The sequence below is a fragment of the Coregonus lavaretus genome, assembly GCF_964263955.1.
Source record: "Coregonus lavaretus genome assembly, chromosome: 20".
Lineage (NCBI taxonomy): Eukaryota > Metazoa > Chordata > Actinopteri > Salmoniformes > Salmonidae > Coregonus > Coregonus lavaretus.
The window spans coordinates 43,947,111-43,972,255 of record NC_140007.1 but is presented as its reverse complement, the minus strand read 5'-3'; the positions used below and the strand labels follow the sequence as shown (position 1 = coordinate 43,972,255).

Below are 25,145 nucleotides of genomic sequence, written 5' to 3'. Positions count from 1 at the left end.
TCATTAAAGATGGATAACGTCATGAAGGTGGTCATCCAAACTGTTAATTTCATCCGATCCAGAAGCCTGAATCACGTCAGTTTGACAGCCTTCTCAGAGAGAAAGACCACATCTATGGCCTGCCATACCACACTGAGGTAAGATGGTTAAGCCGAGGTGCTGTGCTGAGGCGTTTCTTTGATATACGAGAAGAAATTGAACAGTTCATGGAAGAAAAGGGCAAACCAGTGTTAGAATTTCATTCCGCAGAATGGATGCCGGACCTTGCATTTATGGTGGATGTTACAGAGCACCTGAATAACTTGAACAAACAGCTGCAAGGGCGCAACAAAGTTGTCACGCAGTATTATGACAGCATACGTTCTTTCAAGTTGAAGCTGTTATTGTGGGAGACGCAACTTGCCGGTGGTGATGCAGCTCACTTCCCCTGTCTGAAAAATGTGCGCGCGACCCAACATGTGGCAGACATGAAGCGGTTCAAAGATAAAATAACTGGACTGTTACGGGAGTTTGAGCAACACTTTCAGATTTATGTTTATATGTTTTTATGTTGATGTGCTATTGTTTTTAATTAATTTTATTTTATTTGTATATTTAACCTATTCTTGACTCTGTGGTTCTTGCACTTGTTTGGGGAACAGGATTTCATTATTTTTATCTACATTTCTGCCTGAGAAATGACACCCTGATATAGTTCTGTGATCTGTGATATACTTCTGTGAATCACTGAGGCATTGTGTGTTTGTGTGTTCTTTGTCCTCAGAACTTTCAAATAACTTGAGGTGTTTTATGATTAATAGTGATGTTGTGCTTTTGGACACTGTCCTCAGGCTCCAGCTTTATGTTTATATGTTTTTATGTTGATGTGCTATTGTTTTTAATTTATTTTATTTTATTTGTATATTTAACCTATTCTTGACTCTGTGGTTCTTGCACTTGTTTGGGGAACAGGATTTCATTATTTTTATCTACATTTCTGCCTGAGAAATGACACCCTGATATAGTTCTGTGATCTGTGAAACAGTTCTGTTAATCACTGAGGCATTGTGTGTTTGTGTGTTCTTTTTCTTTAGAATTTTCAAATAAACTTGACGTGTTTTATGATTAATAGTGATGTTGTGCTTGTACTATTTTGGACACACTGTCCTCAGGCTCCAGCTTTATGTTGTATGTTGATCGTATTAAAACAAAGAAAACAATCTGAAGTTGTTGTTTTTAAGTTATATATACCATGATTTTTCCGGTCCGGCCCACTTGGGAATAGATTTTCCTCCATGTGGCCCCTGAGCTAAAATGAGTTTGACACCCCTGCTTTAGACAGTCATACAATGCTTTAACCCAGGGGTTCTTAACCTTTTTCAGCCTGAGACCCAAATTCAAAATTCTGTGTTTCCCTGGGACCCAAGCTTATGAAAACATGCAACTATACGTAAATATGGGTACATTTCATTGCCCTTATGCCTAAAACAAATGCAATATAGACTAATAGCTAATAACAATGAAAGGAAATAGAATAATGTAAATAGCTATGTTTATTTTCCCCCATTAAAAACACTCTTACAGTGCATTCGGAAAGTATTCAGACCCCTTGACTTTTTCCACATTTTGATACGTTACAGCCTTATTCTAAAATGATTTAAATTGTTTTTTCCCCTCATCAATCTACACACAATACCCCATAATGACAAAGCAAAAACAGGTTTTTAGAAACGTTTGCAAATGTATATGATAAAAAACCCTGAAATATTACATTTACATAAGTATTCAGACCCTTTACTCAGTACTTTGTTGAAGCACCTTTGGCAGCGATAACAGCCTCGAGTCTTTTTGTGTATGACGCTACAAGCTTGGCACACCTGTATTTCTCCCATCTCCACAGATAAACTCTGAAGCTCTGTCAGAGTGACCATCAGGTTCTTGGTCACCTCCCTGACCTTAGCCCTTCTCCCCCGATTGCTCAGTTTGGCCAGGCGGCCAGCTCTAGGAAGAGTCTGGGTGGTTCCAAACTTCTTCCATTTAAGAATGATGGAGGCCAATGTGTTCTTGAGGATGTTCAATGCTGCAGACATTTTTTGGTACCCTTCCCCAGATCTGTGCTGCGACACAATCCTGTCTCGGAGCTCTACGGACAATTCCTTCGACCTCATGGCTTGGTTTTTGCTCTGACATGCACTGTAAACTGTGGGACCTTATATAGACAGGCGTGTGCCTTTCCAAATCATGTCCAATCAATTACCACAGGTGTACTCCATCAAGTTGTAGAAACATCTCAAGGATGATCAATGGAAACAGGATGCACCTGAGCTCAATTTCGAGTCTCACAGCAAAGGGTCGGAATACTTATATAAATAAGTTCAGTATTTTTGGCAAGGATTTCTAAAAACCTGTTTTCGCTTCGTCATTATGGGGTATTGTGTGTAGATTGATGAGGAAAATTGTTTATTTAATCAATTTTAGAATAAGGCTGTAACGTAGCGAAATGTGGAAAAAGGGAAGGGGTCTGAATACTTTCCGAATGCACTGTACACATCTGTCTAGGTTGGAACTGTTGCTGTTAAAATATAATAAATAATTTTCATTCTGAACTGGAATAAACTGATTAATCACATCACACAGATGTAGACCAGAAAACACACACATAGTCCTAATGAGAGGTGTGTGGCTGGTTGAAGCTTTCAACAAGCATTTCTATTCTGGGCTCAGTTTTTGGAAGTGCAACCCTGAGGTCATGCTCAGCTTGGAGTCTGTACTTGTTTTTTAAGTACGCCAGAGTTGAGAACCCTGACTCGCATAGGTATGTGGTGCCAAACTGGATCAGAACATCTACTGCTTTCTCAGTCAGGCAGGAGACCGCTTACTGTTGTAGATGAGCAACCCAGAACTATGTGTTTGCCTCAAAAAGCATCTTGCTTCAATCAGTTTATTCCAGTTCAGAATAAAAATGATTACTTTTATTTTAACAGCAACTGTTCCAACCTAGACTTGTTTTCAACAATCATTTCTGCAGTAAGATGTCCAGTCTGCCTGATCATTTTTCATCTTCGTATTTACTGTAACTTAGTGTTGCACTATCAGTAGCTAGCTAGCTAGCTAGCTTTGGCTAACGTTAGCTATCTAACTATTAGCTGTGTCCAAGGGAATTGTTTGAAAGAGAACTCACATTTACATTTTAATCATTTAGCAGACGCTCTTATCCAGAGCGACTTACAGTTAGTGAGTGCATACATTTTTCATCTACTACTATGAGAGATAGTACTCCCTTATTTCTGCTTATCATCACCTGTTATAAAATGACAACAATGCCTTGCTAGTTGACTTACCTTTCCACTGTCAAAGCACTGTCGAAGCCCCGTTTCTGAAAGAACTTTACCGTCATGCTGTGGATGTTTGGTCAGGACGTGTCGTTTTAATTTGTTCGTTTTGAGAGACTCATTACTAAGCACTTCCCTGTACAAAACACATTGTGGGCGCTCCTCATTATTTTTCAAAGTTTGTATGAAACCAAGAGAGAGAAACTCATCGCTGTATTTGCATTTCATGACAATTGAGCTGTCAGAACTTGTGGCTAGCTCGACTCCATTTGATGATATATTATGACAGCGGTGATTGATGGTGGGTGAGAATGACAAGTCATTGGCTGACAGCGCATCATCTGCTGCGAACGACAGCACTGCAGCGGGTGGGTCGCAGAGTGATCTTCAAGAAAACTGCAGAAAAAAGATCAGGTAAACTGCAAAGCACACGGGCATCTCCCTCCCACTCGCGCAGCTGCCAAACTGACACCACTGCTAAGCAGAGAGTTCAATGAACATAGAACGCAGTTGCACTTGGCCAAATCAATTCCAGTAATTAATAAAATAATTAAACATTTACTCTAACACGTCGCAACCCACCATTAACAGATCCGCGAACCACTTTGGGTTGCGACCCATACTTTAAGAAAGGCTGCTTTAACCTTATCTTTATCAAATGATCCATAAAGTGACCACTCTGAACATTTCTCAGAATACTTTTTATACCACTTACGTAAGTCTACGTGTGGGTGTGCAAGTTGTATATTATTATTATTTAACACGTCCTTCCACACTCACACAACCATACACAACTTTCACATTCACTTTAGTACTATTCCCAAACACCCTCGGTAATCTCCCGTATTACCCATGTGCATCTTCAACGATTCTCTTGTCGTTACTTCCTATGCACCAAATGTATCTCATTTACATATATAATAACACTCTGTTTTATTGTCAGTGGCTGCAGACCACGTAGACACTTCTTATAAATGCCTACAGACAGCAGTCAGCGGGGCTTTCCATGGTACCATTACGCCCTCGCTCTAGTCTTCTCATAAGACTAGTGAATAGCCTTCTCTCTATAAGACTATGGGTACCTTTTTATGCATTACACGCTTTACATTTTATTGGTTTTATCATAAAATAAAATAAAAAATTATACATTCATTTAAATTGACGTACTGAAATCAGTTGCCGTCCCTCAATTGTTTGCGGATGATGTGTCCCCTCCTGGGCAGCTCACAGTAAGGGTCTGGTCTGGGCAGGTCTCGTCGTCTTTTGGTCAGACGGGAATTTCCCTCACGCTGCATAAAATGCGCCACCAGTTTTCTTCGCAGACCCCCACTGGAAAGCTCCACAGGCAGAATTAATCAACCTGTTTGTTGATGCCAAATTGTCATGGAAATTCTACACAGGGACACTCAAAGTCAATTTTAAATGAATCATTGTTTATTATCAGCGCGCTGGAGAGGTTCCAACCAACTCAATGCATCAAGTACACATGTCGATCAGGAGCTCTCCCCGGGGCAGTCCCGTTAGTTCTCTTTATACAGACAGGTTATATTTGCATGATTTAGCTTATTCATCATTAACGTTTACTTCCTTCATGTGACCGACCAATACTGGGTCATGCATGTGACTGACCAATACTGGGTCATGCATGTGACAGACCAATATCTCACGAGGCTTCTTCTCTCTAAGCTGAGACCTTGAAACTGAGATATCCCTTTCTCAAAACAAGGTTCTGGGCATACCGTCAAATTGCCGACACTGATAGTGAGGATTCGTTCAATCAGTCACTTGCATGAACACAGAAATTGGTTATTAGAAAAGCACATGAATAGAACACAGAAATTGGTTAACAGAAAAGCACAAACATAAAAAATTCCATCACAGTATCAAACACATCAAACACATGGTATACTGTTTCATACATTCACCAGCTTCCTCTGGACTCAACCAAGTATTGACTGGTCTAATGAAATAATCCATATCACACCAATGACTGCTGATCATGTTGTCATCGACTCCATTATGATTCTGCCCAACAGATACCTCTTGGTGCCAGAGTTACAGATCACCTACAGTCCAGGGGTATTCAACTCTTACCCTACGAGGTCCGGAGCCTGCTGGTTTTCTGTTCTACCTGATAATTAATTGCACGCACACCTGGTGTCCAGGTCTAAATCAGTCCCTGATTAGAGGGGAACAATGAAAAAATGCAGTGGAACTGGCTTCGAGGTCCAGAGTTGAGTTTGAGGGGATTATACTGTATGTGAAACATACCTGAATACGAGAGAATGATATCTGGCCACTCTGGAAGCAGATACCATAAATACTTTATATTATTAAAAGCAACAGCCTACCTGCGCAAGAGGTGAGCCCCAGCCGTGAGCCCCAGCCGTGAGGCCCAGCCCCGAGGCCTCTTTGTGGTGACTGTGGACTGTGAGCCATAGCTGGAAGGCTGTAGTCTCTTTGAGTCGCTCCAGCCACACTGCCTCCCCCATCTGTCTCTGGCCTCTAGACTGACCAACACAAACAGACTGTGTGTGAGTGGGGACCAGGGAACACTTCAGAATCGGCAAAGAATAGCTGCCATGCTTCACCCATGTGGATACGACACATTCGAATTGCACCCGGGTGTGCACCTTTTTATTTCAGCCCTGCATTACCACACCCAAACACTTGATTCAACTAATTAATCAATCACCAAGCTAATTCCCTTGAATCAGGTGTGTTGGTGCAGGGCTGGAACAAATATGTACACACCCTGGGGATCCCCATATGGAACCCTATAGCCACTTTCCTCTCAAACTAAGGCAACACACCACATGTTAAACAGTCCCTCCGTTCATTGTGTTAGAGAATGATACATTACCAATCACGTTAAACAGTCCCTTCGTTCATTGTGTTAGAGGATGATACATTACCAATCACGTTAAACAGTCCCTTCGTTCATTGTGTTAGAGGATGATACATTACCAATGACGTTAAACAGTCCCTCCGTTCATTGTGTTAGAGAATAAAACATTACCAATCACGTTAAACAGTCCCTTCGTTCATTGTGTTAGAGAATGATACATTACCAATCACATTAAACAGTCCCTCCGTTCATTGTGTTAGAGAATGATACCAATCATTTTGTTACCTTTGGTCAACTGCCCCCAGGCTAGCAGAAGATCCCGTGCCCCCCTCTCTCTCTCTCTCTCTCTCTCTCTCTCTCTCTCTCTCTCTCTCTCTCTCTCTCTCTCTCTCTCTCTCTCTCTCTCTCTCTCTCTCTCTCTCTGTACACACAGCATAGTGACTGCTCTGGATGTGTGCGTCCTCTCCCTCGTGTGATCAGAACACTGAAACAAACACATACTGGTTACTGACTGTTGGGAAAATACAACACAGATGAATGAGTCTCGTTAGGTCGACACCAAAGTAATTTTCCTTTCGATCCATGAAGATGTCACCGTGTTGATGTTCCTTCAGTTACTGCTAAATGTATCCAGAAGTAACCCATAGACCAAGCCTATCCAGTGTGCAGTCGTGTAGAACTGAAATAATTGGATAAGTATGGTAGCACTGTAACTAATTTTCCTCTGAGAGGCTTGGTGTGGCTAAGTATTTTTTTACCCATAGAAACAGAATGACAATCATTGATAATAAATTATAGAATGATAATCATCTAATTGTATGTTTTTTCTGCCACCTATTCGGTCCTGCCAGAGTGCCAAAGGGGCTAAATAAAGTATTTGGGTTGTGTCTAGGGACCTGTGTGTATAATGGGAAGGGATGCTGCACCTGCCATATTGTCCCTCTGTTGAGGTGTTTGAGTGCTATGCGCCCTCTAGTGGCCGTTCTCCAGAGATTCATGGTGACAGCAGTGAGTTTGAAGTGTCTGTGGTTCAGTCTCTGCTCCAGGACCTCCTGTCTGTTTCAACCCCAGCCCAGCTCGCTCCAGTCCAGCTCGCTCTTCCAGTGGGTAAAACACAGGGCCATCAGCCTCCTGGCTCTGCCAAGCTGGAAACTGGCACCTCTGTGCCTACGTGCCAGGGCAGGGCCGGTGTAGGCTTTCCAGCTCTGGAAAACCCGGCGTGGGAGAAAGAGAAGTGAAAAGGTGAGAAGGAATCTGAATGTTGCACAGAATTACTTTTCCAATCCACTCAAAATTTATTTTTGGAGGAATGTCCCCTGTTAAAATATAGTAGTTCTGGAGGTCTGAGTTTTAAAAATGTTGTCATTTACCAGACACTCCAGATTTACTTACAGTACTGATTGCATACATTTTCATACTGTTGTTTTCATACTTGCCCCCCGTGGGAATCAAACCCACTACCCTGGCGTTGCAAGCGACCCGCTCTACATACTGATCTACAGTTAAACCAAGTAGCAAAATGATACAGATATTGGTATGCATGGCACACTGCTTTGTTATTGTGGGGCAAATGTTCATATTCATATTCAAGGGCAAATGATTAGTTACATTTTCTCTTTTTCACACACAGTTACAGTCACAGTCTAACACACACACACACACACACACATAAACACACACACTCACACACACCTGTTGCACAGAGTCTGGTTGTGAAAAGGCAAACAGGTCAGTGAGGATTGATGTGTTGTGCTAGAGTTCTATATGTCCACTAGATGAATAACAGGGGGTGCTGCTTTGAAACCGCCGCGCCTCCATCTTAGAAATGCATTTATTAAATAATATTCGGGGGGGGGTTTTATCGCTTTGGTACTATTTTCACAAGTATGTGGTAAACTTTCACAACTCTTAGTACAAAACTCAAAACAGATCATCAAATAGGCTGTTTTTTCAAATCTTTAAGCACAATTGACTAATAAGTACAACACACAAAATCACACAGTAACTTTTTCACCAAACCTAATCAGTTTAATCTAGAAATACCTTTCATATAAAGTCATTGCCTTTCACAATGCAACACTCACAACACTTTTCATAAGATTCTCTTCTCATTTGTTTAAATAGAATTGGCCATCACTTAACCGTTTGGTTAACCTTTAGATTTTAAACTGGTTTGTCTACTATATATGGATTTTGAGATCTACAGAAATAAAATGTGTGTTTGTAAAGTATAAACATCTAAATGATATGTATGATACATGATAACCATACATAATAACTACACGTTATTGCTAATTGATTTCACATAGTGGTAACCACAATTGGTCACCATATAAAAGGGTGTGTGTGAACGCTTGCAATTTCTTTCAACATGGAGCAGGATAGACAGCAAGGGAGAGGAAAAAACCAAAGAGCTTGTGGCCAAGGGGCCCGTCAGAGAGGTGGGCATGGGCCCCATCAAAGAGGTGGACATCAGAGGGAGGGAGACGGCAGGGAACTGTTGTGTCTAATGAAGTCTGGGCCATCGTCGTTGACCATGTGGTAAACCGAGGCATTACCATGGCAGAGGCTGCCAGATTAGATCACCCCAATCTGAAAATATAAACTGTCAATTCGATCATGAGAATATTTTGCCAAGAAAACCGGTAAATCTGCAGGATATGCATGCTTTACCATTACATTTACAATAAACGACGTATTGTAATGCATGTAAAGTCACAAAACATGTTACAGTATTCTTACAGTATGATCTATTGACAGTGTACTCTGTTCTACCCTCAGAATTGACAGAAGACCCCATTGTCGTGGCCGTGTGCAGAACGACCAGCAGTAGTGCCCAGTGGTGGAAATGGTGAGGGCCAGGAATGACATACGGCTTGTCTGAAATAAAGCAGGCCATTGAGGAGAACGATGACACCTTTGCCAATGTGGCATCCATCAGCCTACTATAAATCATCTGCCTTTTGAAACACATTTACCTTGTGCCTTTTGAGAGAAGCAACGACTGGGTGAAACAACTGCAGTATGTTCAGGTGTATTGCTATTAATACTACTTTACAATATTATATTGGAACTGTACTGTAAAAAGAACAAACCAAAACATATTTTTAGAGGGTGATGGTGCTTGATGCTGCCGTGAACCATCACAAGTGTATCTTTGTTGATGAAGCGGGCTTCAACCTGGCCAAAACTCGGCGCCGTGGGCGGAACCTCAACGGGCGACCATCCAAGTGCCTGGACAACGTGGGGGAAACGTCTCCATGTACACAGCTCTCTCTGAAGATGGTGTTGTAGGACGTAGGCCATTACTTGGATCATACAACGCTGCACACCTCATTGTGTTTCTCAATGAAATTGAGCAGGTCTGTCAAGGTGAAGGGGTCACCTATGTCATTGTGTGGGACAATGTCAGGTTCCACCATGCAGAGGTGGTTCAGGCATGGTTTCGGGCCCATTCCAGATTTGTGACCCTATACCTGCCCCAATACTCTTTTCCTCAACCCTATTGAGGGGGGAAAAATTCAGCATGAAGGTGGAAGGTGTACAATCGCCATCCCCATGAGCGTGCCACCTCCTTCTGGCCATGGATGAGGCATCAATGCAGACCAATGTCAAGCTTGGATTCGCCATGCCAAAAGGTTTTTTCCCCTCAGTGCATGAACAATGAGGACATTCACTGTGATGTGGATGAGAATTTATGGCCAAATGTTCAAGACAGGCTTGATGCAAATTAATGCCTGCTAAACGCTGTTTTATTGTCATTCATTAAATGTTTTACATTTGATTAGACAGTACACCTATGTTGCAATTATATCTGAAAAATTAAATGGTTGTTTTGCATGAATTATTGTAGAGGATGTCTTCATTGATCACACCTTTGATTACACAATGGATAGATATAATGGAAATTATAGATTTTCTGTCAATTTTGTTGGGTAATGTAAGTGTATTGCCTAATGCGAAAACGGTGTAATTTACAGTACGGTAGCATATTACTTTCAGCACATCTGTAACGCTTGGAGTCGAAGCAAGTACAGGGAGTGAATTTAACAAATGGAACAAAACAATAGAACACGAGTAGCGTACAGACATGAAACAACGGAACAGAATCAATAACACCTGGTGAAAGAACCAAAGGGAGTGACAGATATTGGGGAGGTGATGGCGTCCAGGCGAGTCTCTCATGAAGCGCGTAACGATGGTGGCAGGTGTGCGTCATAGTGAGTGAACTGGCGACATCGAGCGCAACAGAGGAGGAGCGGGAGTAGACGTGACCATTTCTAAGGGCGATTTGAAACGCGTATCTTGCATTGTTTGCTATTGGATTAACTGGTAGTTCAAACCACTAAATTGAGAAGAGATCATGTTGCGTTTTGGTGACTAAACCAATGTTCTCATTACATTTCACAAACTTATTTTGAATCAATGGTTGTGTGGTGAGAGATGTTTACAATCCAAATGAACGCACAAGGACAGGTTTTGAATGAAAGACTGGCTGCGTTACAGGTGTGACTAGTTTGGAGTTCTGTACTAAGAGTTGTGAAAATGTACCACATACACTACTTTTGAAAATAGTACCAAATCGATCAAATTTAAAAAACGGAGCTAAAAACATTAAGAACATCTGCTCTTTCCATGACAGACTGACCAGGTGAATCCAGGTGAACGCTATGATCCCTTATTGATGTCACTTGTTAAATCCACTTCAATCAGTGTAGATGAAGGGGAGGAGACACGTTAAACAAGGATTTCTAAGCCTTGAGACATGGATTGTGTATGTGTGCCATTCAGTGGGTGAATGGGCAAGACAAAAGATTGAAGTGCCTTTAAACGGGGTATGGTAGTAGGTGCCAGGCGCACAGGTTTTAATGTGTCAAGAACTGCAACGCTGTTGGGTTTTCCACGCTCAACGGTTTCCCGTGTGTATCAAACGACATCCAGACAACTTGACACAACTGTGTGAAGCATTGGAGTGTTTTGTACAGTCAGTGTATAATATTTTCTTAAAGTATAATTTTTTAGAAAGTTCTAATCTTACTGTCCCCATTGCGGGCCGTCAAATAAAGGCACTGCTTCGATATAAAGTTAATTTTTTTCAAAAATGAAAACGTGTCAGTTTGTCACGTTCACGAGGTTGGAGTAATAACATGTTCAGCTACTTCAGACATTGGCTCGAATCTAGGTTGTGCCTTTAGATTTCGAGAAAATTAACAACTAGATTAATTTTTCAGTTCTCCGATTGACTTCACAAACCCCAAACCCCTGTCTGGTCTGCCGAGTCTGCTTCGCAAAGAGTTCCCAAAACTATTGCAATGTTGGGCCTCTGGGTTTAGAAACTCTGCTAAAGAGTTCGTATGCTAGATCGAGCTGGCTAATGTTAGCAACTAGCCATGCTAGCATGTAATTACATTCCAGACCGAGTGTTGGCGGGGGTGAGCTACTATTTACACCCACGAAGAAGAATCCGTATAAATCAGAGATACTGGAATATAATGACGAAGTGTTTGTGTCTCCGCCCTAACAATGGGATTTGTTGACCACAGAGCGGAACGGCGGGCTGTCCTCCCTCTTGAATATGCATAGACCGTCTCAAATTTCAACAGGGACAACTCCGATATAAAGTGTTTTTTTCTCAAAGTTGCCAGGATGAAATTACGACCCCATCCTCAGTAGCCTATTGGGCAACAGAAGCACTTCTTACCTCGAAATCGCCTCGCTATTCATGTTAAATAAATGAGTCTGTCAATTTGAACTAAGCAAACTGCTAAATCATTTATCTTACAACTTTCTGTAGCTCAGCTGGTAGAGCACGGCGCTTGTAACGCCAAGGTAATGGGTTCGATCCCCGGGACCACCCATACACAAAAATGTATGCACGCATGACTGTAAGTCGCTTTGGATAAAAGCGTCTGCTAAATGGCATATTATTATTATTATATTATTGCCAATGTAACTGTAAACTACCAGGGGCTATAGTCTACCTCCACCTAGCTAACCAAACCATGGCAAAATTGAATTACAATCATAAACCCAGATTTTAGTGAGGATGGCTAGCCTATACCTATTGAAATGACAAGTCAATGGCGCAAATAGGTAATTTATAACGGTTTATAACGGCTCATAACGGCACAATTGCCAGAAAATAGCCTAACATTCGTTTTTTGAAGTTCCTCCAAGTGTTTCTTGCACAGAGACTTCGAGTCCTCTGTCCATTTTCATCTCTCAAACTCTCCTATTGGATTGATCTATAGATATGCGCATAAGGACATTATTTACAATCATAGCAGTTACATTTGTTAAATCGACATCCATTGATGAAAATGGTCTGGCGAGTTTAATAAAGGCGAATTATCTTTTCTCTTGCATTATTACTAGTCCCGTGTAGCTCAGTTGGTAGAGCATGGCGCTTGCAACGCCAGGGTTGTGGGTTCGTTTCCCACGGGGGGCCAGTGTAAAAATGTATGCACTCACTAACTGTAAGTCGCTATGGATAAGAGCGTCTGCTAAATGACTAAAATGTAAAAAATATTCAAATTGCTTTATTAGTCACGTTAGCTCGCAATCATTATTATCTAGTTGGGAAAACGAATTTTGCGTCTTACTTTGTTACAAATTGCGTCGATATTCCTTCTTAATTTGCTCGATAACGTTATGGTAAAATGGTTATTTGGCTAAATGTGGCACCTACTGGAAAATTGGGCTAGTTGTCAGGCCTTGTGGGCGGATTTTGTGTAGTCATTTGAGCTTGACCTGGCAACCCTGCATCTACTCTTCTCATGTGCGTTTGGTAGTGGTAGTCGAGCAAGCAGTAGTTTTAATTTAAGACCCAACAGAGTTGTAAAAAGCACACCCCAACAGCTTTTTAAAAAGCTCAATATGCCAAGGAGGTGTATTGTTGCTGGGTGCAGTAACACCCACAAGGACGGGGTTACGACTCATTTGTGGCCCAAAGACGACAAACTAGCTTTGAAGTGGGACCAGTTTGTCCGGTTGACGCGAGCGGATTGGATTAAGGGAACCGCGGCCACTACTGTATGCGGTGCTCATTTCACCCCGGAGGACTTCGATGGCTATAATCAGTGGAAGGCAGGATTCGGAATGAGACTCCGACTGAAACCATGTGCTGTGCCGACCGTGAATGTGAAGCCTGCCATTGCAACCTCTGTTTCTGACCGACCTAACGTTACGTCAAAAACTTCATCCGTGATGAAGATAAACCGGGTAAATTCAATGTGGTAAACTTCTAATATAGTTAGCGACACTTGACTAATGTAGCTACGTATTTTGCCAACCACCATTTAAAATTGTATTTCATTTTGTAAATGTATTCACCCCCGTCCAGTTGGTGGCAATAATACATATATTTCCGTGAAGTTCGCCATAAAATATCACCGAAGAAGAATTGCTTTCATCTGTTCTTTAACTTTAGGCAATGACGAGCAAAAAAAGCAAGAGAGATTGTGCAGTAGTTGGCTGCAAGGCAGCAAATGTTTCTTTGCACGGTCTTCCAAACGAACAGTCACTTCGTCTGATTTGGCTTCGATTTATTTTTAATAATCAAGTGCCAGAGAAGTTAAGTCCGAACCTGCGCATATGCACAGGACACTTCACATCGGACTGCATTACAAATCTGACTAGGTACACAAGTGGATTTGCCAATAGTTTGATCCTCCGTCAAGGTTCTGTCCCATCCATCTTGCACCCGGCAGCAGCAACCATTCAAGAAGTAGGTGTCAGGTTAGATAGTTGTTGTTCTATTATTACAAGTAAAGGACATGCTATAGCTTGTGATTCAGCTGCTAGCTAGCTAACGTTAGCTTAGCTGCACTTGACGTGGTGGTCCATCAACACAATCAATCATAGTCTTTGCCAGCAGCAATCGTGAAAGAGTCCTAAAACAATGTTGACAGGGGGTTATTGCTAACTGGCTTAGGCATCTACCGTCACTACAGGTAATGTTAACTAGCTTAGGTATTTACCGTTGTCGGTACTACAATAACCTCACCGGCCAGTTTATTATGTACACCCATCTAGTACCAGGTCGGACCCACTTCTGCCTCCAGAACAGCTTGAATTCTTAGGGGCATTCTACAAGGGGTCGGAAACGTTCCACAGGGATGTTGGTCCATGCTGAAGCAATGGCATCACGCAGTTGCTGCAGATTGGACGGCGGTACACTCATGCTGCGAACAGCCCATTCCATCTCATCCCAGAGATGCTCTATTGGGTTGAGGTCTGGGGACTGCGCAGGCCACTCAAGTAAACTGATTTCGCTGTCATGATCCAGGCGATGTTTTTCCACTCCTCAAATGTCCAGTGTTGGTGATCGGGTGCCCACTGGAGCCGCTTCTTCTTGTTTTTATCTGATAGGAGTGGAACCCGGGGTGGTCGTCTGCAGCAACAGCCCATCTGTGACAAGGATCGACGAGTTGTGTGTTCCGAGATGCCGTTCTGCACACCACTGTTGTACTGCGCTGCTATTTGTCTGTTTGTGGCCCGCCTGTTAGCTTGCACGATTCTTGCCATTCTCCTTCGACCTCTCTCATCAACGAGCTGTTTTCACCCACAGGACTGCCGCTGACTGGATGTTTTTTGTTTGTCGCAACATTCTTGGTAAACCCTAGACACTGTCGTGCATGAAAAGCCTAGGAGGGCAGCCGTTTCTGAGATACTGGATCCGGTGTGCCTGGCACCAACGATCATACCACGCTCAAAGTCGCTTAGGTCACTCGTTTTGCCCATTCCAACGTTCAATCCAACAGTAACTGAATGCCTCGATGCCTGTCTACCTTATTTATATAACAAGCTACGGCCACATGACTCACTGTCTGTAGGTGCGATCCATTTTCATGAATGGGGTGGTGTACCTAATAAACTGGCCGGTGAGTGTATATTGGAGACAGAGGGTAAGTGAATTTGATTATTTGAAAACAAACATATCAAATACACTCTGTTACAGACATGCATTCTGAAGAATCATGTAAACAGTAGCCACTCCACCATGTTGCAATAGAGAGCAATAGTAATTACGTATTTTTGTAGGCACTAACTCCGCCATGGGTCGTTGGCCAAAGCCTGTGGGGAAATGAATGGGCTTTTTGGATAAATGCCAAAAATAAGGTCTGTGGTAAACACAAGCTTAGGATATCTTATACGTTTTGTTCTATGAGATAATCTTAATCAGCTAATGTCACTATGTGAATTTTAAAGCATTTATGGCATTTTTTTAAAAGCTCAAACGCTTCATAAAGGTCATGTTAACTGACAGATATTGTCTCATAGAACAAAACCTTTTAAGATCTAAGCCTGTGTTAACCTCAGACCTTATTTCCGGCGTTTATCCCAAAACCCCATAGGAATGGCTGAATGAACCAGAGGTAACTCATTTCCGGTTTTTAGGACTACAAGCTGGCCAGCTCTATTATTATATATTTTTTTTTAACCTTGATATTTTACTAGTTGACTGGACACGTTCTCATTTACAGCAACGACCTGGGGAATAGTTAAAGGGATGAATGAGCCAATTGGAAGCTGGGGATGATTAGGTGGCCATGATGGCCAGATTGTGAATTTAACCAGGACACCAGGGTTAACACTCTTACGATAAGTGCCATGGGATCTTTAGTGACCACAGAGAGTCAGGTCATCCGAAAGACAGCACCCTACACAGGGCAATGTCCCCAATCACTGCCCTGGGGCATTGGGATATTTTTTAAGACCAGAGGAAAGAGTCCTACTGGCCATCCAACACCACTTCCAGCAGCATCTGGTCTCCCATCCAGGGACTGACCAGGACCAACCCTGCTTAGCTTCAGAGGCCAGCCACGAGTGGGATGCAGGGTGGTATGCTGCTGGCTCTATATGGTCTGGCTCCAGCAGATACCTTCTCAGGACACAGATGCTGTGAGACATACGAGCTCAGACAGGTCTAATGTTGCCAGCATAGGCGGCGCATGAGTTTCAAGTTTGGGGAAGCTAATTTTCACCACCAAAATGCACCTTTATAATAAAGTATTCCATGCATCATCGCATTTGCAGACTTATGTAAGATAGCCTACTATTCGTAATGTGATGATTAGATTGGATAGTCATAATTTAGGCTAATCGTATAATTCAATCACTGTTCGCAAAAAAGACAGTTCAATGCATGGCTGAGCACATACAGCGTACAGTAGGCCTAGGCTATATCAGATACATTTCTTCTTTCTTTGCACAGGAAAGAATGTGGCTTAGATTAGCAGAATCTTTTTTAATACGACAAATGACAGGGTAGCCTACTCTGCTGATGCTGACAAACATGTTCAATAAAAACAACGTTGTCCATATAATAAGCCTACGAGAAGGGGAGACACAAATAGAACATGAGGTCCATCTAACCTGGAGGAGGAAATTAGACCTATTGTCCAAAAACAAACTTTAAGTGGCACTGACCCAACACTGATAAATAGTGTATATGTGAGGTACCACTCACTGGGGATATGGCCGCTGCTCTCCGCTGGTGCCAATAAGATAGTCTATACTGTTGTTCGCTCAACTAAGTTGATAGCCTAACTAAAAGACAATCTGTTCATCTTCTTCTCGTTACAGCGATAACCATTTTGCTCTCTAAACTACATTGTGTTTTGAATTATTGCGATATACCTGGCTGGGCCTCTACTTTGCACTGACAGTCGCAACTCAACAATCATCTACACTGAACAAAAATATAAACGCAACATGTAAAGTGTTGGTCCCATGTTTCATGAGCTGAAATAAAAGATCCCAGAAAATGTTCTCTCAAATTTTGTGCACAAATTTGTTTACATCCCTGTTAGTGAACATTTCTCCTTTGCCAAGATAATCCATCCACCTGACAGGTGTGGCATATCAAGAAGCTGATAAGCCGATAAGATGTTTGCGTTGTTTTGTTTAGGTGGAAAAAGTGACGTTGGGCGTGACGACAAAAGATGAGGGATGTCAATATGAAACACCAGCATGCAACATTATAGCACCACCACCTCCAAGATGTGTTCTGGTAAAACACCACGTGTCAACACAGTCTTATTACTACAGAGAAGAAAAGAGAAACAAAGGTGATATGGCTTGTATCTTTTTGTAGAATCATTTCCTCCTTTTCAATTACAGCTGGATTGAATTGTTGTTTAACATGCTACTGTATTGTTTTGATTTACAGCCGTCCAAGTGTGGCCAATACGGAAGAATGTCGGAGTCAATACTTCATTTACGGAGGACATACCACGAAAGGAAGTGAACCGGTATATACATTTAGTTTTGTTAAAGTAGCCTGTGGGGAACTATTGTAAATTAATTGGCTAATGACTGTTGGGCCCATAGCCTAAGTAATCTCTGACCACCTGTCCTCCTAATCTACGAGCGACTATTCAACTGAAAAATTGTCATACAAATATGCATAATTACTTTTGACCTGTCTCACCATCTGGCCTGCTTGCGAAGCCTGATCTGTGGTAGCCTGTGATTATAAATTAATCCATCATGTTCTTCCAGTTTACACTCTGTTGCGGTGTACATGGCCAGGAAGTACGTGGTCTACGAAGACTGCCTCCTTCCGTTGTTCAAGACTTGTCCGGTCTGTCGCGGCTCCTGCAGCATCGACAAGTTCATCCAAGACACCCTGCTCACCATCAACCAGTTCTGCAACCACTGTGACCACCGGAGCCAATGGAAGAGCCAGCCCTTTAACCTCCCAGCTAGATACCTGTCCTCTTCAGCAGCCACATCATCGACTGGCACCACTACTGGCACATCCACCGATGCTCTGACTGACTCCTCAACTGGCCCATCAACTGGCACCTTCGATTCTCAGACCCTGAAGGTAGCCTATATAATTCTTCACTATACAATGCATTAATACAAAATACACACAAGCCATAAAAACAACCCACTTTTTAACGGGGAGGTGTTAGTCAAGTTAACCATTAACTACAATTGTCATCAGCCATGGCTACCTCATTTTAACTAAGTGAAGTCAGGAGGTTGGTAGTGTTCTTGTTCATAAACAAAATAGGTTGAGATGCATTTGTAGAATATTTAATATTTGGGGAGGTTTGGTGGGGGGGGGGGGGGGGTCTTCATTGTGGTACTGTCTAGCCAGTAGTTAAGTGTAACTATTGGTAGAGGAGTTGCTCATTATTGTTCATTGTCTTTGTAGACAGCGGAGGACAGTGATCTTCTGTTGGAGAATTACGATGGCGATATCTGCAACAAGGGTCTGGAGGACATTCAAACCCTGGTGTTTGAGACAACTTTTCGTATGGGTGATGACTCCCATGACGACAAAGCCATTAAGAAGAAACGTCAACGTCAGTCCTTGGAGGAGGAACTGGAAGAGGAGGAGGAACAGGAAGAGGAGGAACAGGAAGCGGAGGAAATGAGTGAGGAGGAGGAGACTAGGGAGGAGGAGAACTCCGATGTGGAGTGGGAACCTGAGGTTGAGTTAAGTGACCTTCTAGCCTCCGATTCCGAATGGGATTCCCGGGCGCTCTGCCCGGATTGTGGCACGTTTATCAAAGGCTCCAAGGCTCACGTCTGCGAGCATGCCAAGCCATTTGTCTGCCAGGACTGTGGCAAGCGGTTCGTTAACGAGACCTCTCTCAACATTCACCAAAGAATCCACAAGCCAGGCTACGTGCACGGGTGCAAGTACTGCCTCAAGCCGTTCCAGAGCAGGCCGGAGAAGCTGAGGCATGAGGAGAGCCACCCGCGTGTAGAAAAGCCCTACGAATGCCCCGACTGCCCCATACGATTCAGCGACATTAAAGCCCGGGACGGCCACCTTCAAAGCCACAGAGGGCCCACATGGTACATTTGCGACATCTGCAAAATGGAGTTCACGGGGAGTAGCTACCTGGAAAGACACATGCTAGTCCACAGCGGGGAGAAGCCCTACACATGCCCCGAGTGCCAGCGCTCCTTCAACCAGGCGAGCCACCTCAAGTCTCACATGCGCGTCCACACTGGCGAGCGGCCCTACAAGTGCCGGCATTGTGACAAGTCCTTCAACCACAATGTGAGTCTGAAAAGCCACGTCCAGCGCTACCATCCGGACCCTGCCTCTGGGACCAAGGAGGAGAAAGAGGGACAGGAGCCAGTCTCAAACTCAGAGACTCCGACTGAACAACAGGTAGTGATCGAGGAGAGTCGACAGACTGAACAACAGGTAGTGATCGAGGAGAGTCTACAGACAAATGCAGGGACCGGGCAGAAACGAGTGAAGAGGGCAGGGAGGAAGAGGAAACGTCCGACCTTTGACCCTGAGGAGTTGGGGGAGTGTGAGCGTAACAGTGACTCCGACTTCAACCCAGAAGAGGAGGAGAGTGAGAGCAACAGTGACTCTGACTTCAAACCAGGGGCAGAAGAGAGCGGGAGCAACAAGAAGACTACAGGCAGACCAATAGGCAGGCCGAGAAGAAGACCAGGGACCACCAGAGAGATGTATACAGGAAGTGTGAATGAAGAGCATGATGGATCCAACCTGAATGAACAATGGGAGGAGGAAGAGGAGGACAGGGGGACCAAAATGAAGGCCACAAGCAGGGGGAGAGGAAGAGGGAGAGGCAGGGGGAGAGGTAGACCAAGAACCATTGGAGAGATGCATGAGGGAACTGCTTGTGAAGAGCGTGATGGATCAAACCTGAATGAACAAGTACCATCAATAGAGACTGCTCTTTCTGAACTTTTTGAGAGTTGTTGGCCAATTGAAAATGTAGATGAGGCCTTTGACCCTGAGGTACACTAACTGCTAGTTACTGAGGAGTTGTCCCGTTTCAGTTCTTTCCCCCTATATTTTCTATATTTTTTTTACACGTTGAAGAAAATGAAAAATACTGTTATGAAGCGACACAAACGTTCATAAGGTTCAAGATCTTACTCTAAAGAGTAACTCTGTGTTGTTGTTTTTATCGCACTGCTTTGCTTTATCTTGGCCAGGTCGCAGTTGTAAATGTGAACTTGTTCTCAACTGGCTTACCTGGTTAAATAAAGGTTAAATAAAATAAAATAAAAGATGGGTCAGCAAGGAAACTACCATGCGTCCCAAATTGTACCCTATTCCCTATATAGTGCACTACTTTTGAACAGCCTACATTGCATTGATTGCAGACACCGTTGCGTTGAGCCATGGTCATAAGCCTACCACCTGATTCCTTATGTTCAACATTTGTGTTCTAGCTAACTTTACTTAAGTCTACATCATCAGTTATGATCAGTTAAGAAAAACTACAGACGTGCCTCCAATACTTTGTCGTTGATAAGTGGTTATCTTGGATTGTAATTGTGATTCGTATCATTTACAGACAAGATCGTAATAAACGTAATGATAAACCGGGTCGTTCGAGCCCTGAATGCTGATTGGCTGAAAGCCGTGGTACAGTGGGGAAAAAATGTATTTAGTCAGCCACCAATTGTGCAAGTTCTCCCACTTAAAAAGATGAGAGGCCTGTAATTTTCATCATAGGTACACGTCAACTATGACAGACAAAATGAGAATTTTTTTTCCAGAAAATCACATTGTAGGATTTTTAATGAATTTATTTGCAAATTATGGTGGAAAATAAGTATTTGGTCAATAACAAAAGTTTCTCAATACTTTTATATACCCTTTGTTGGCAATGACACAGGTCAAACGTTTTCTGTAAGTCTTCACAAGGTTTTCACACACTGTTGCTGGTATTTTGGCCCATTCCTCCATGCAGATCTCACATTTACATACATTTTAGTCATTTAGCAGACGCTCTTATCCAGAGCGACTTACAGGAGCAATTAGGGTTAAGTGCCTTGCTCAAGGGCACATTTACGTCATTTAGCAGACGCTCTTATCCAGAGCGACTACAAATTGGTGCATTCACCCTATAGCCAGTGGGATAACCACTTTACAATTATACTTTTTTTTTTTTTGGGGGGGGGGGGAGGGGTAGAAGGATTACTTTATCCTATCCCAGGTGTTCCTTAAAGAGGTGGGGTTTCAAATGTCTCCGGAAGGTGGTGAGTGACTCCGCTGTCCTGGCGTCGTGAGGGAGCTTGTTCCACCATTGGGGTGCCAGAGCAGCGAACAGCTTTGACTGGGCTGAGTGGGAACTATGCTTCCGCAGAGGAAGGGGAGCCAGCAGGCCAGAGGTGGATGAACGCAATGCCCTCGCCTGGGTGTAGGGACTGATCAGAGCCTGAAGGTACGGAGGTGCCGTTCCCCTCACTGCTCCATAGGCAAGCACCATGGTCTTGTAACGGATGCGAGCTTCAACTGGAAGCCAGTGGAGTGTGCGGAGGAGGGGGGTGACGTGAGAGAACTTGGGAAGGTTGAACACCAGACGGGCTGCGGCATTCTGGATGAGTTGTAGGGGTTTAATGGCACAGGCAGGGAGCCCAGCCAACAGCGAGTTGCAGTAATCCAGACGGGAGATGACAAGTGCCTGGATTAGGACCTGTGCCGCTTCCTGTGTAAGGCAGGGTCGTACTCTCCGAATGTTGTAGAGCATGAACCTGCAGGATCGGGTCACCGCCTTGATGTTAGCGGAGAACGACAGGGTGTTGTCCAGGGTCACGCCAAGGCTCTTCGCACTCTGGGAGGAGGACACAACAGAGTTGTCAACCGTGATGGCGAGATCTCCTCTAGAGCAGTGATGTTTTGGGGCTGTCGCTGGGCAACCCGGACTTTCAACTCCCTCCAAATATTTTCTATGGGGTTGAGATCTGGAGACTGGCTAGGCCACTCCAGGACCTTGAAATGCTTCTTACGAAGCCACTCCTTCGTTGCCCGGGTGGTGTGTTTGAAAGACCCAGCCACGTTTCATCTTCAATGCCCTTACTGATGGAAGGAGGTTTTCACCCAAAATCTCACGATACATGGCCCCATTCATTCTTTCCTTTACACGGATCAGTCATCCTGGTCCCTTTGCAGAAAAACAGCCCCAAAGCATGATGTTTCCACCCCCATGCTTCACAGTAGGTATGGTGTTCTTTGGATGCAACTCAGCATTCTTTGTCCTCCAAACACGACGAGTTGAGTTTTTACCAAAAAGTTATATTTTGGTTTCATCTGACCATATGACATTCTCCCAATCCTCTTCTGGATCATCCAAATGCACTCTAGCAAACTTCAGACGGGCCTGGACATGTACTGGCTTAAGCAGGGGGATACGTCTGGCACTGCAGGATTTGAGTCCCTGGCGGCGTAGTGTGTTACTGATGGTAGGCTTTGTTACTTTGGTCCCAGCTCTCTGCAGGTCATTCACTAGGTCCCCCCGTGTGGTTCTGGGATTTTTGCTCACCGTTCTTGTGATCATTTTGACCCCACAGGGTGAGATCTTGCGTGGAGCCCCAGATCGAGGGAGATTATCAGTGGTCTTGTATGTCTTCCATTTCCTAATAATTGCTCCCACAGTTGATTTCTTCAAACCAAGCTGCTTACCTATTGCAGATTCAGTCTTCCCAGCCTGGTGCAGGTCTACAATTTTGTTTCTGGTGTCCTTTGACAGCTCTTTGGTCTTGGCCATAGTGGAGTTTGGAGTGTGACTGTTTGAGGTTGTGGACAGGTGTCTTTTATACTGATAAGTTCAAACAGGTGCCATTAATACAGGTAACGAGTGGAGGACAGAGGAGCCTCTTAAAGAAGAAGTTACAGGTCTGTGAGAGCCAGAAATCTTGCTTGTTTGTAGGTGACCAAATACTTATTTTCCACCATAATTTGCAAATAAATTCTTTAAAAATCCTACAATGTGATTTTCTGGATTTTTCTTTCTCAATTTGTCTGTCATAGTTGACGTGTACCTATGATGAAAATTACAGGCCTCTCTCATCTTTTTAAGTGGGAGAACATGCACAATTGGTGGCTGACTAAATACTTTTTTTCCCCACTGTATATCAGACTGTATACCATGGGTATGACCAAAAATTACTTGTGCCTTATTGCTTAAATATAGTATGTTTATTTTACTTTAATTATTAAATTGAATAGTATTACTGCTACATTTTCTAACATTTTTGAAACCCACCCCCAAAATCTAGACTTTCATAAACCTTACCATACAAACAGTTAAAAGTAGACTGCAATATTGATATGACCATTCAAAGTGATCACTCTTACTCTGTGATGCTTTATGAATACGGGCCCTGGGGTAAGGTGAACAGTCAGTTACATTGCAGATAGAAAATGTCCACTGACCTGCTCATGAAAGCCTGCTGGTGTAAGTCTTGGGCTTCCCTGATGTTCTCAGTGGGCCGGACCCAGGTGAGTAGAGGTCTCGTCTTCGCTGTCCTTCTCTCTCTCTCTCCAAATGCTGATCCAGGAGCTGTTGCAGCTTACACTTCCCTTTGGAGAAACCACACAGAAATGAGGTTAGCACACATACACTACTTAATGTGGCAATGCCAGGTTCTGTTACAAGTGTACAAAACATTAAGAACAACTGCTGTTTCAATGACAGACTGACCAGGTGAAAGGGGCGGCAGGTAGCCTACCGGTTAAGAGTGTTGGACCAGCGGACGGGTATGTGTCAAGAACTGCAACGCTGCTGTTTTTATTTTAATTTCCCGTGTGTATCAAGAATGGTCCACCAGCCAAAGGACATCCAGCCAACTTGACATAACTGTGGGACGCATTGGAGTCAACATGGGCCAGCATCCCTGTGGAACGCTTTCGACACCTTGTAGAGTCCATGCCCCGGCGAATTGAGGCTGTTCTGAGGGCAAAAGGGGGTGCAACTCAATATTAGGAAGGTTCTTAATGCTTTGTACACTCAGTGTATATTTTGCTTACATGAAGTGTATAGTGTGTTTGAGAAGTTAGTTGCTGTAATATTTTTGTTGTACTTTTTAGTGATATCCAATTGGTAGTTACGGTCTTGTCCCGTCAACTCCCGTGCAGACTTGAGAGAGGCGAAGGTCGAGAGCCATGCGTCCTCCAAAACACGACCCTGCCAAGCCGCACTGTTTCTTGACACACTGCTCGCTTAACCAGCTGCACCAATGTGTCGGAAGAAACACCGTACAGCTGGTGACCGAAGCCAGCGTGCATGCGCCCGGCCGCCACAAGGATTCGCTAGGGCACGATGGGACAAGGACATCCCAGCCAGCCAAACCCTCCCCTAACCCGGACGACGTTTGGCCAATTGTGCGCCGCCTCATGGATCTCCCGGGCGCGGCCGGCTGCGACACAGCCTGGGATCGAACCTGGATCTGTAGTGACGCCTCTAGCACTGATCAGTGCCTTAGACCGTTGCGCCACTCGGGAGGCCTCTGCAAAACTTCTTTACTGTTTTACAGCAACTAACTCTACTTTTCAAACACTATACGTAAGCAAAATATACAGGGATGCTGGCTCCAATGCTGTTGTAGCTGATAGAACACACTCAGTGTTTCTAAACTCCATTCCTGGGGGATGCCCAGAGGACCAGTTGACTCGGGCGTGTTAGGGCTGGGCTAGAACAAATATGTGCATCTGCTCCCTCCCAAGAATGGATTATGAAACACGTGTGTATTCAGGGATGTGAAAAGCTCTGAACATTACAGATAGAAATAGAATGAATAGAGCTGACACGATTCCCTATTCTATCTGACAGACATCATTCCCCTATATCATGTTTTGTTTGTTTTGTGTTCTGAACTTAATTCCTGTCTCTCAACCTGGTGAGCGTGTGTAGGTGGTGTTGACGGCCTGGCTTTGTCAGAGGCGTGCTGTCCAGAGGGCTGAAGGCGCTGTGTGTCCTCTGTCTCTCTCCTCTCCTCCGCAACAACACTGCCCTCCTCACCAGCTGGGCCTGGACCTCTGGGTCCGGCCCCACTAGATTCAACCTCCACTGAGAAAGGATATTAACCCCTTATTGACCTGTTGTTAACCCATTATACCAGCAGCAGACGGGCAGCATTTTATGTTTTGATAAAGGATCCAAAAGTGTGTGGAGATCATACAAACACGGGTGAGTGAAATACCTTTCATCTGTTTTAGCTTTTGTGATCCAGGAGATTTTGATGCG

The 25,145-nt window shown here is 43.7% G+C and overlaps 1 protein-coding gene across 1 annotated transcript; it reads left to right on the top strand.

The window, feature by feature from the left end:
• Positions 1–12,932: 12,932 nt before the first annotated feature.
• On the top strand, positions 12,933–20,225 carry LOC311147757 (uncharacterized protein). The gene is made up of 5 exons (XM_084184530.1): positions 12,933–13,380; positions 17,072–17,231; positions 17,333–17,414; positions 17,665–17,992; positions 18,329–20,225. Exons 1-5 carry the CDS (start codon positions 13,036–13,038, stop codon positions 19,913–19,915), a joined length of 2,502 nt encoding a protein of 833 aa, XP_084040656.1. The 5' UTR covers positions 12,933–13,035; the 3' UTR covers positions 19,916–20,225.
• The last annotated feature ends 4,920 nt before the right edge of the window (positions 20,226–25,145 follow it).

Coding starts and splice junctions, on each gene's coding strand:
- LOC311147757 (XM_084184530.1), top strand. CDS start 13,036: ATGCCAAGGAGGTGTATTGTTGCTGGGTGCAGTAACACCCACAAGGAC. Junction 17,415..17,664: donor CCACGAAAGGAAGTGAACCG/GTATATACATTT, acceptor ATGTTCTTCCAG/TTTACACTCTGTTGCGGTGT. Junction 17,993..18,328: donor TCGATTCTCAGACCCTGAAG/GTAGCCTATATA, acceptor TTGTCTTTGTAG/ACAGCGGAGGACAGTGATCT.